This window comes from Rhinolophus ferrumequinum, chromosome 2, assembly GCF_004115265.2.
Source record: "Rhinolophus ferrumequinum isolate MPI-CBG mRhiFer1 chromosome 2, mRhiFer1_v1.p, whole genome shotgun sequence".
NCBI lineage: Eukaryota > Metazoa > Chordata > Mammalia > Chiroptera > Rhinolophidae > Rhinolophus > Rhinolophus ferrumequinum.
Genome location: NC_046285.1, coordinates 50,248,897 through 50,261,097, shown reverse-complemented (window position 1 = coordinate 50,261,097; position 12,201 = coordinate 50,248,897). Strand labels below are relative to the sequence as shown.

The 12,201-nt window shown below is 39.0% G+C and overlaps 2 protein-coding genes across 10 annotated transcripts in view; one reads left to right on the top strand and one right to left on the bottom strand.

Annotated features, from left to right (window-relative positions):
- Positions 1-12,201, bottom strand: part of RUBCN (rubicon autophagy regulator) — a 59,301-nt gene that overhangs the window by 42,190 nt on the left and 4,910 nt on the right. For 7 of the 9 annotated variants that reach the window (XM_033125786.1, XM_033125781.1, XM_033125804.1 and 4 more), the window contains exon 1: positions 9,381-9,627. The exons of 1 other annotated variant lie outside the window; for it this stretch is intronic. In XM_033125786.1, coding sequence (XP_032981677.1) covers positions 9,381-9,460 — 80 coding nt within the window. In that variant the 5' untranslated portion in view covers positions 9,461-9,627. One more of the 9 variants, XM_033125794.1, reaches the window with a different exon arrangement.
- FYTTD1 (forty-two-three domain containing 1) overlaps positions 9,746-12,201 on the top strand; it is a 31,158-nt gene continuing 28,702 nt past the window's right edge. The window contains exon 1 of the mRNA XM_033125866.1: positions 9,746-9,887. The gene's annotated coding sequence lies outside the window, so the exon portion shown is untranslated. The remainder of the gene's footprint in view (positions 9,888-12,201) is intronic.

The following is a 12,201-nucleotide window of genomic DNA, read 5'->3' as shown; positions in this document are numbered from 1 at the left end:
CAACTGACAGCCAACTTTGGCTTAAGTGACTCTCCCCTCCTATGCTTCTTCAGGGCTCATCTGGCTTGCTGTGACTGACAGTTTGTACGTTCCAACAGGCTCCAACCAAGTGTTGCAGGCCTGAGAGCCAGTCTGGTTCCTCAAGTTACTCTGCATATATGTGTTCTGATTCATTTGGTATTGATCTTACAAGCTCAACTGTCAAAGAACATCACGATAAGTCCTGAAAGCAGACACCAAGTACCCTGTCATCCTAGGGCTTTGATTCCAAAATTACACAAAGAGCACTGAAATCCTAGAAACTCAGCAGTCAGATCTACTAACAACTTCTCTAGGCAAAACTAAAGAACTTTCTTTCCCCACAATAAAGTGTCCTTGAGATACCAAAGCTACAAAAGAATGTGGCTGTTACTCTACGATACACCAAACCATCTATATTTGGTATATGATCTTGTAGGAAAAAAGTAAAATTAAAAAAAGAATTGATTTACATAGCTAGTCTGTTCAGTGTCTTTACCTTTTTAGAATCCTTTATCCTAATGATGTAGTTACCATTTTCAGAGAGTTGAAATACTAAGTTCAATTGAAGCCCATACACAGTGGTTGGATTAATCCCTTCATACCTGCAGCTTAGATGCAAGTAAGTAGATCACCATGAGAAATCAAATACCCTTCCCCATTCTTTAACCACATTTTCAGGAAGTAATGTCATTCTTTCCTAGGTTAAACCTGTTTGGTAATAATTATTTGGATAGTATCACCCTGTAGTCACATGTAACCTTTATCTGGGCACAAGCCAGGCCTTTGAAGTATATTAGGTTCAAGGCAGCCCTTTGCAGAGCCACTTCTGCAAGTACACAGAGTGCTGTCCTTTAATTACCATAAATTAAAAGCAAGTCTTTTTAAGCTTCTCACCCCATGCCAAGAAGAACCTGTCCTCAGTGGCAAGGGCCAGCATAATCCATCTCTACCTGAATCATTTTCATCAACAAACAGTAAAGCCAGTCTCAGAATCAAGTCCTACCTATTTTCTTTTGGGAGGATTTTGACTACATTCCTCCTATAAAGAGAAACATAATTTGAATTGCATAAGCAACTCAAATAAGGATATCTAAGGAAAAAGTTTTCCTAAATACCAACTCAGTCTTAAATCTCCCAAATCACAATTGGAAGTGACACTCAAGGTTAAAACAGAAAAGTTACAAGCAAATGTTACTTTTTAAAGTGTCACACCATATAAATAATATATAACTAATCACTAAAAATAAGTGAAATAAATAGTAAATAAGTAAATATTCTGCAATTGTAAAGTGAGATTCAATCCAAGAAACATATTGGCATATCTTCAATCCCTAATGCTCCTTTTAGTGGTAAAAGGAAACAGCTTCAACCTAGTGGCATATCCATTCATACCTGCATCTTAAATGCAAGATCACCACAAGAAATCAATACCCCTCCCCATTCTTTAACCACGTTTTCAGCAAGTAAGGTCAGTCTTTCCTAGGTTAAACCTGTTTGGTAATAATTATTTGGATAATATCATCCTGTAGTCACATGAACCTTTGTCTGGGCACAGGCCAGTGTGTCATTTATCCAGAGTGGATTGTGGTATCTACTCGAGATCAGAGTTGAAGGTCAGGTTGTCCCAAGTCCGGTAATGATTTGATCCCTGAAAGGTGAGGCGAGGCATAAAATATCCATATGATGGAATATCGTGAAACTATTAAAATTTTTGATGAGTAAGAGTTTCTGAAGCTAATGATAGTATGGTAAAGTATAAAAAGCAGAATGTAAAATTATATTTATGATCTCTCTATAAAAATACTGATAAATAATGGTACGTTAATAGTGGTTACTTTTGGTTCTATGCGGGGAATGTACAGAACTGTTTAGGCCTTCCTCAAGGCTAGCAATTAATGAAAGATCAATAATCTGCACAATGTTAGTAAATAAGAAGCTGGAAAGTACTATGAAGGATTTTTTAAAATATTCAAGTATCAAGGGCATCTTACGCTGAAAGATTGTGGTTAGGCAAGTACCTCGGACTTGTAATGTCAGAAAGTACTTCCTGGAAAGAAGTTAATGGGTTCCTTCTTAAAGTAGAGAAAAACATAACTAAGTAAAATAATTATTGGTAACACTGAGGTAGCAAGAGACTACCACACTTAAATTGTGTTGAATTTTCTTATCTAGGTCCATATTTTATGTTTTTATTTATACAGTATTTAACTTCTAGAGTGTGTAGCTAAATATTTGATGCTTTTTAAATAATATGCTTCTAGAAAAAAACATACTTGACTCTAATATACAGTCTCTCAGTTCTGAGGCACCCAGAGGAACTAACCACTGGCCAGTCCCATCCCTTTAATGGATGACAGCAGAATCTTAACGTCTGTCAGAGAATAAGCAGCACTTGCAAGGCATGTTTTGTCTTCATACCTATTAACAAATGTCTCACCGATCACACTAAATGTGACTGTCAAATTTATTAAATTTCAACAAGTAGATGTAACAAAAGGAAGTAAAATCCCTTATATTCGAAAGCTAACCATCAATGGTGCACAAACTCCTTAGTATGGAGTCCAAAAATTTTCTTATCACGTGGCCCCAATCTAAATACCAACTTTCTTGCGCAGGATTCTCAATCTGAATAGTCTCTCTCTATCTCTCTAATACTCTATTACAAACATGCTAACTTCATGCCTACTTCCATGACTTTATTCACACAGACCTTTCCACTTGGAATGTTTCTCTTCTTGTCCCATTCAAGAGTTCAGGTTCAGCTCTAGTTCAACCTTCTCCCAAAAAGTTCTAAATAATCTGATCTGCTGTGACTCTTTTGTAGAAACCCTATAACGTACGCTGTCAATATACCATTTCCCTAATAATCCTTAAAAAAAACCCACATTGTTATTTAACAGTATATGGTTTGTTTCCTTAAGGACAGGGACCATGTCTTTTTCTGTTTCTTCAGTATTTTTAATAAGCAGAGAGAAAATGTCTTTCAGTGGAAAAAGAACAAGCTTCAAAGTCAGGCAAACCTAAATCTGAATCATAGCTCTCCACAAACTAGCTGTGCATCCTTGGGGAAGCCATTTAAATTCTTTAAGCTTCAGTTCCCTCATTTGCAAAATGGAGATAACAACTGCTTCAGTGAGTAGAGAAATCTATAGAAATATTCCTTCCCTTTTCTCTGTCCTTTTCTTTTTCCTTGCATAAATCTAATAAATGCAACTAAAGCAGAAGGGGTACCTCCTATAAAGCCTTCTTACCCATTCTGCTTCGGAAACAATTCTGCCAAAAACTCTGTGGGATTGGACAGTCTGCAATATAATTAATACTGGTCACAGGGTTCCACATCCAAAAAATACCTCAACTACATTTAAACCAGGGTCAAACCTATTGGTAAGCACAGATTCCAAGGCCTTGTTTCTGTTCATGGTGCTGCCACTGAAGCAGCAAAGCTAGGAAAGGCTTCCTCAGTATTGGATGCACCTTACATATAACAGAGACTCAAATCTGCTTACTTGAGAGAATGGAAGAAACACAAGTTTTATTGCAACACAAGAAGGTTGATTTTACGAGTCATATAAGAAAGCCAATCTCATTACCTTATAGTCACACCTTATGTGGTCTGGGTAGCAGAGTGCTTTGCAAGCAAGACAAAGCAGGCACATGCCATCACTTCAACAGCGAAGGCACAGGAGGAAAGAGTGCTTCAGTGGTCACAGTTTTAGCGATACTATTGTAAAGTAAAAGGTAGTTAGCATTAGAACTAACACTAAACTACCTTAAAAACTGCTGAGGGAAGGAAAGAGCAAGAGAACATTATAAAAATCATTTTTAAAAGATGACAGAATTAAGACTAAAGCAAACTAGAAGAATTAAATAGAAAAGAAAAAAAAAAAAACCCTTGGAAAATTTTAAACTCTCCAAAGGCTCCTGAGGAGGCAAAAATAAAACCATGGTGTTGAAGCAAGGTGGAAGAGGAATCATTATGCCATCATTATGACTTACTGCTTTCTTCTCAAAAGTATCCAAATGAGGGAGTTCACGGGGAGACCGTCTTAGAATCCTTGAGAAATTAAGGGATTCTGCAGAGTATTTTCTAGTCAAAAATCAATCATCTCTAATGTAGTATAGAATCATACACTTGAAACCTATATAATTTTACTAACCAATGTCACCCCAATAAATGTAATAAAATTTTTTTAAAAAGCATCAATCATCGCTTCAGTCCTACAATCCAGCAGGACTCCTGTGAGTTTCACTGGCAGAGGCCCTGGCTCCACAAATTTTGAGAGAGTTTGCCAAGTCCCTATTTAGTCACTACAGTTTATGACTTCCTTTAATAATCCTTCCTCCCAATTATGTGTGGGTTCAACTTCAAGTGATCCCAATCAGAGGAACTAAACACATGTAAGCATGCTGTCACTGTGTCTTGAAAAAGTCAGATTTACATCTGTAGCAGCACTGTTCCACTGAACTTTCTGCGATGCTGGAAATGTCCTATATCTGTTGTGTCCCATATGGCAGCCACTAGCCACTGTGGCCATTAAGCACTTGAAATCTGGGTAGTGTGACTAAAGAACTGAAATTTTAACTTCTAAGTAATTTTAATTAATTTAAACTAAAATGACCAATGTGGCTAGTGGCTATGTGTTGGACAGAGCTGTCCTATAACCACCCATGTAGGCTGGTGAAACTTACCAAGATTACAGAACAAAACAAAAAAACAGAAAAAAAAAATCCATTTAGTAGAAGTGATAAAGCAGCTATAAAAAGCGGAACAGCTGTGGGGAGGGTAGATACTGAGAAAAACTGCACTGCAGGGTCCCTACTGTCAGCTGATACATCTCCTCTTCCTGAGCTCTGACAATAGCATTTTCCCCAAAAGGCTTCAGGAGCACATTTCTGTGGGACGTTTTGTACTAATAATTGGGCTAGCGTTATGGATGCTCAAAAATCTTGTGAACATCCTGCTTTGCTACCAGTGCTATACAGACCATCAACTTCTAGCACGGTCAAAGAAAAAAGGGGAAGGGAAGAAAACAGAAAATGAAGATAAATGTGAAAAAGTGAAAATGAATAGGGAGAAAGGGAAAAAAGAGGCTCTTTCAATGGCAACACTACCACTGGCACCTGCCCAAGCATACGAGGCACGACCAAATGGTTCATTGTTCTTGTTTTCATTCCTTGAACAAATATTCACACCAGTTATATGTCAGGCACTGTGTTAGGAGCTGTGTTTGTGGTAGCTAAATAGGAAGAGCCCCCATCTCTCAGAGTATTCAGAATGCAATGAGGAAAACGGTCACTTAACAGAGAAATGCTATGAAGTGAGAAGTGCTGTAATAACAGAGATGCAAAGGTTAGGGAAGGGTGCCTTCCAAAGGAGCAGTATTTACAGGATGACTAAGAGCTTCCCAGGCAGAGGAGGAGGTACTGCAGGGAATGCAGAGGAGCAAGAATGAGAATGGTGAGAAAGGAGATGTGGGAGAGAGTGAATGCCAAGCTTTTGTAACTGGGAACTTAGAGAGACTAAAGTACAGATTGAATACCAGGGGAGAAGTTTTGACTATTTTATATTTTTAATGAGAAACCACTGAACATTTCTGAGCAAAATACTATTAGTAACTTTGCTTCTGAAAAATTAAGCTGGTAGCAAGTGCGGAGGCTGACTAAATTCAGATTGGGAGATTAGTTAGGAGACTACTGAGATAATCCACAATGACAGATAATAAGGGTCTTCAGTGAATATTTTGCTTATATCTGCCCAGAATTCATGTCCCTTTCTTTTGGTAATAGAACCTCAATTTTCCACAGGGAAATCACACCTCTGCCACTTCCGATGCTCCATGTAGTTCTACAAAAGTATCACCCTATCTCCGGATCCAGGGTTGGGCACATAATTTAGGCCTGACTGAGCAACATCTTCCATACCCTGGAACAGAAACATAAGACGGTTCAAAAAGAGCCAGCCCAGAATTTTGCTTTTTCTGTACTTTTTGGGATTATGTTTTTGTTGTTGGGATTGCCAAACTTGAAGTTGCTAAGGGTTATCCTGTAGAAAAGTTTGCCTGAGAATGCATCCAACACACCTTAATGAAGGGACACACCGTAGATAGGGACAAATTCGTGTTTAAGCACACACCTACATTTGGCCATTCCTGAAACAATACTACTCCCTGGATTTTTCGGTAATAAAAGTAGATATATTTGGAAATGGAGAAAAAAATAAAGCTTCAAGAGGAAAACCAGGAACACAATTCATAGGATCTGGTGACTGCTTGGATATGGGAAATGAAGAAGAGGGAAGTATTAAATTTCACTCTGAGGCTTCCAGCTTGGTTGATTGAGTGGAAAATTCTATTAACTGAGATAGAGAACAGAAGAGGAAAAGGTTTTGGTCAATGGAATGAGCTCAGTTTAGAGACACTAAAAAAGTATCTTAATACTTGAATTCTGAGTCTAGATCACTGCGCCAGGAAAACTGTACATGTAGCTGTGTTCAGAAGTAGAGTGCCCTAGCCCAAGGCAATCTAGGGGAACAGACAATGAAGGCTAGAAGAACCATTCCTTTAATTGTCTAGTAGTTTCACCAGACAATCTCCAAATAACTGGCATTTAGGAAACTCTAGGGAAAGGGAAGTATCATCCCTAAGCACTACAGCATTTTGCTAGAGTGATAACTAGCTAGATGGAAAACAATAGGGGAACCTATGACAGAACTACACTCCAAGGATGCAGTTAAAACCTAGGCTAACAACCCACTCTTCAGTGTGCTCAACTCAGATAGAGGAGCCATGGAAGGAGGAAGAACAAGCTATTCCATTGCAAACAGCAACCAGAAGAGCACATAGCCACCTTTTTCAGGAAAACTGGGGCAGGGGGCAGAAGTAAGCATTTTTTGCACTTAGTACATACCAGGCACTCTGAGGAACTCGATCAAGCACCTTATCTCATCAAATCCTCACAACTTACCAGTCAGGAAGGCATTATTCTTACTCCTCTGACAGCATGAGCTAAGTTAAGCAGTAGAACTAGGATTCAAATGCAGGTCTATCTGGCTATAAAGCCACATTTCACTACATCAACTGCTTTCAGAGAATATATTGAAAAGTTTTATCCTTCATACATAACAAATGATGCCATCTCATCAAGAAGATGTTTTTCTGAATTGGGTGTTTTAATGGACATAGAAAGGTTAGGTTTGCAGTGACCCAGCCACAATTCCTCAATTCTCCAGCACAAGGCATGTATTTACCAGTTGTCTATCTGGAGCTTAGGCCATCAGTGCCATGAGGCCTCATTAAACAACACATTCTGGGTTAACCAACAGAAAGTAGGCTATAGAACAGTATGAGTGACTTTGTGGGAATAATTTCACTGTTGCAATTAAGTTTTGACTAGAGTTTCTTGGTTAAGAGGCAAACATGGAAAAAATAATAGAAAAAGATACCTGCAAAAGAGCTATCCTACTGGCCTGAATGACAGGCAAAGAATGCTATCAAATTCACTATCTTATACATTTCTTTTTCACTATACATTAGCAAAGTGAGAGGCAGCATAGGTATTAAACGGGCAGACTCTGGAGTCAGATTGCCTGGGTTTGAATCCCAGTTCCACCAGTGATTTACTGTATGACCTTGGCAAGTTATTTATCCTGTCTCAGTTTCCTCATCTGTTAAATGGTGATAATAGAGTACCTATCTCATCCAGTTGTTATGAAGATTAAATAAGTCAATACTTGTAAGGCTCTTGAGAAGTCCTGGCATGTCGTAAATAAGTGTTTGTTAAATATATTAAGTAAATAACTAACCCAGCTAGATGTCTGGCTAGACAGGGAGGAAATTTGAATTTGAATTTCCAATCTCACCTCTCCCACGTGAACTGGTAGAGAGAAATAAAAATAACCCTAAAATTTGTTTAGAATTTATATGGGACTTCTTACATGAAGCATTTCACAGGCATCTGGAGGAAGAATAGATAGCCAAATATACACAAGCAGAAACTGAAACATGGAAAAGGGAAGTGAGATGTTCAGTTTCACTGAACACATCATTCATAGATCTCAGGCTGGGACCCCAGTGTACTGTCAGTCCAGGTTTTGTACCGTAGGACACAGACTAACTGTCCACATAAAACAGCCAGGTCTTCACCCAGGAACATCTCATTAATTTTCTCTTGTTGATATTTTCTCAAAGGTAAATAGTTTATGTCCAACTTTTGGACCCCAACTGCTCCTGAGACCATAACTATATCTGAATGCTTTAAAAAGTCAAACAAGATTCCGTCAAGCCACAGTCCCGCTTTATCCTGTCTCTATTGCAGATTCTTAAGAGTTTAAGACCAGGGGCTGCCATTGGCTCAGTTGGTTAGAGCTTAGTACTCATTAACATCAAGGTCCCCGGCTGGATTCCCACATGGACCAGTGAGCTGCCCCCCTCCACAACTAGACTGAAATCAACGACTTAACTTGAAGCTGACAGGCCATGGAAAAACACAGTTCCCCAATATTCCCCAAAAAAATTTAAAAAAAAAGTTTAATACCAGAATTATCAATAAAGCAAACCCTAAATATGGGAAGCACCTCTACAGAGTCCAAGTCACCATTTAAAGTAATTTTTAAAATCTTAAACCCTCTAATTTCTAGAAGGTTTGAACTGGACAATAGTTATACATAAATAAATGTGACATCGTTTAGTTACATTGTGGGGAAGGAGTGAAGGGTTTGAAGATGAAAAGGAAATGACAGAGGCCCTGCCACTCTGACAGGGATCCAGCACTGACAAAGGGCAGGAACACAATTTCTAGTCGCATTAGCGAGCCCCCACCCCCAAAACCACTGCCATTACGATCGCCCACTTTAATCTACAGGCCCTCCTTGTTTTCTTTCTCACACTCATCCCTGCCACTCATAATGCCTAACCTTTGTTCCCAGAAATTCTTACAATCTCAACCTTCTTAATATTGGCACGACTTGCTGTCACCGCAAGTTTCAGTCAGGGCACCAACCTTGTGCCCTACTCCTATCTATAAAGCCTGGCCTATAAAATCTCTCTACAGCACCTCTTAATAGTCACCTCCTCTCCAGCAGCCTTGGATCTGAGCTTCACCCACTTCTGCTCCTCCTGCCCTCGACATGTCCTATCCACCCTCCCTCACATTCACTAAGCCGGCTCCCTCCTCGGTTTTACCCACTGCCCTGCCCGTCCCTCCTCTCAGAATTTCTTTCCAAACAAATCGCCCACAGCAGTCGCCCTCATTCATATCTGCAGCACCTGGCACGGCTCCGTACGCACTCCGACCACTCCCAAGCCTCCGAATGCTTCAGCTTAGCCATCCGCTCCGGATTCCCCGGCCCCTTCCCAGCCCACCTGCTCTCCTCCGGCAGGCGCTCCTCGCAGCCGCCCAGCTCCATTCCCGCGCGCTCTGGCTGCATCCGGGGCTGCGACATCGCCTCCTCTCTGAAGAGAGGCGTCCCTGCCGCTTCGCCCCTCAGGCTCCCGGAGCCCCTCGGTAACCAAGGAGTGACCCACGGCGGTTGGACTCAGGGTGATAAACAGCACCCGGATGACAGCAGCGGCGGTGACTGCTGCCTCAGCTGCGGTTTCTATCCCAGCCACCCCCACTTCCGGCTCCAAAAACTACAACTTCCAGAAAACACTTCGAAGGCCCGGCCGCTCCCGGCATGCACCGTTCTATCCAATCCGAAGCCGCTCTGGTCGCAGACTGAAGACTCTGGCGGCGTGGTTTTGGGAATGTACTAGCTGAAACGCCCATAAACGCTAGTCTCAGGAATCCCTACTGGTGTAGACTCTTACACGCTCCTGTCACACTGGGACCAGACTCGGGTCAGAGGCCTGGACTAGGAAATAATGCTGGTTAGTATAGTTAACCCCACTTCAGCCTACACTGATTTAATACTTGGTGGTGGTGTTTGGGGACCTCAAGCATTTTAATGAAGAGCTCACAAACTCAGAAGTTGACAGGTTACTTTGGGATCACACGGAAGAGCAGGAAGCGAAAAGTTTTGGGGAAAGGTTTCCTGGAGGACTGTTATCAGCAGAGTTTTTAAGGATGCGTGTAAGTTAGCCAGGAGAATAATGAAAGAAAAAGTGGAGAGGGCAGCACAGCACTATGTGAGGGTGGGATCTAGGTTAACTCCCATCAAAAACTAGTTACTCTCTTAAAAATAATATGACTTTCAGGAATTTTCAAACCTGAGATAACTTTTTTTGTGTGAGTTAAAAGTGAAATGAAAGAGCCTTTTAATATAAGTTATGATTTCCAACTTCCACTTGCATAAAAAAAATACTTTGTTCAAACTTTCTCATAGTTTCCTAATAAAAGGTTATACTTTTTAAGAAAGAGGCAGTGTTAGTCATTGGGATTTCACTACCTTCTGTTTCTACAAATGTATGAACTTCATTGTCAAACCGGGTAATACCAAATGATCTTAACATGATCTTAACATATTTACATGATCTTAACATATTTACATGAAAGTCAGCTTTATCGGAAATTCTAGAACTAAAACTGTACTAAAAGTTCTGAAAAACAGGATTTTCATCACATGTCCAAGTCTGGGTTTACATGTATTTTCTTTAAAGCAGTCAGTGAATAAACAGGACAACCTGCACTAGCTATGTGCCCAACCCACCCTATCCCACCCCTCTGCTTTCCCTCACCCCAGGTAGCCATATTCTGAATCCCTTGTTTATGATTTCAGTGCTTCCCTTTTTATACAGTTTATTTGCATCTATGTACATTCCTAAAAAGTATTATTTTAAAATTTGATGTGTTTTAACTATTAAAAAGGGTATTAAGCTGTATTTATTCTTTGAGGCCCACTTTTTTCCCCTTAATATAACATTGATAAGATTTATTCATATTGTTGTGTGTCACTATAGTTAATTGATTTTGCTGTATAATAGTCCATTGTGTGAATATACCAGTTTATTCATGCTGGTGTATTTCATTGATAGGCATTTGGGTTGTTTCCAGGGTTTTTGCTATTGTAAACAGTGCTGCTATGCATATTATTTCACGTCTCCTCTTGTATATAAGCAAGGGTTTCTCTTGGATACATACCTAGGTCATAAAGTTATTGTCTGTTCTAGCTTTTGCTTTGAATGGTGGGTTTGTAGTTGCACAGCTTTTAAAATAACTAATTATAATTAGTTTTGAAATCATAACTAATTATAATGTTATTTAAAATAATTAACCAAATGAAAATGGGCCATGCATGGAAAATGATGAGAACATGTCACAAATCAAAGATTATTAATTTAATTTTGTGAATCTAGGGTTCAAATGCAAAAAATTGTGAACTATGCAAAAATATCTAGCACCAGGTTTCAATAAATATCACATAAATGAAATGGCCTTAACTTAGCAATTGCTTGCTGGGTTAATATTTTAAAAGTCTAAAAACCTGAAGAAGTGTATTTGATCTTGGTCAATCTATTTGTTTTCAAGATCAGCAGGATCTTATTTTTATGAAAACGTTAGTAGGTCCTAAAAACCCACTGGCAGAAAGCCAATTTCACTTGAGAATCAGTTATTCAAATAACAGATTGTTAAAGTTCACTACTTCTATCTATTTGCCAAAAACTTGGTTTTAAGAAATAGTCTTCTTGAATATATTCAAGAAATATCAGTTATAGTCATGAATAACCTGAACTAATCACAGATTAACAATAAGACAAAACCCGATTGAAGGACAATCTATGCAACAACTGCCTTCAATCTTCAAAAAATGTAAATATCGTAAAAGACTAAGAAAGGCACACAAACTTTTTCAGATTTAAGGAGACAAAAGAGACAGGACAAAGAAATGCAACATGTGAACCTGGATTGGATTCTAGATTGGAAAAAAATATTGTTATAAAGGATAATTATTTATTTATTAGGATAATTGGCAAAATTTTAATATAGATTATATACATACATCAGAGAACAGAATTGCATCAATGTTAAACTTCCTACATTTGATCATTTTAGCATGGTTATGTAAAAGAATATCCTTAGAGCTATATTCTGTACAGTCATAATGTCTGCAACTTACTGTCAGATTTCCAACAATGAATAATAATTATAGCTATATATATAGAGAGAGAAAGCAAATGTAGCAAAACTAATAACCGGTGAATCTTGGTGAAGAGTGTATGAGTATCGCATCACTGTTAACCACTT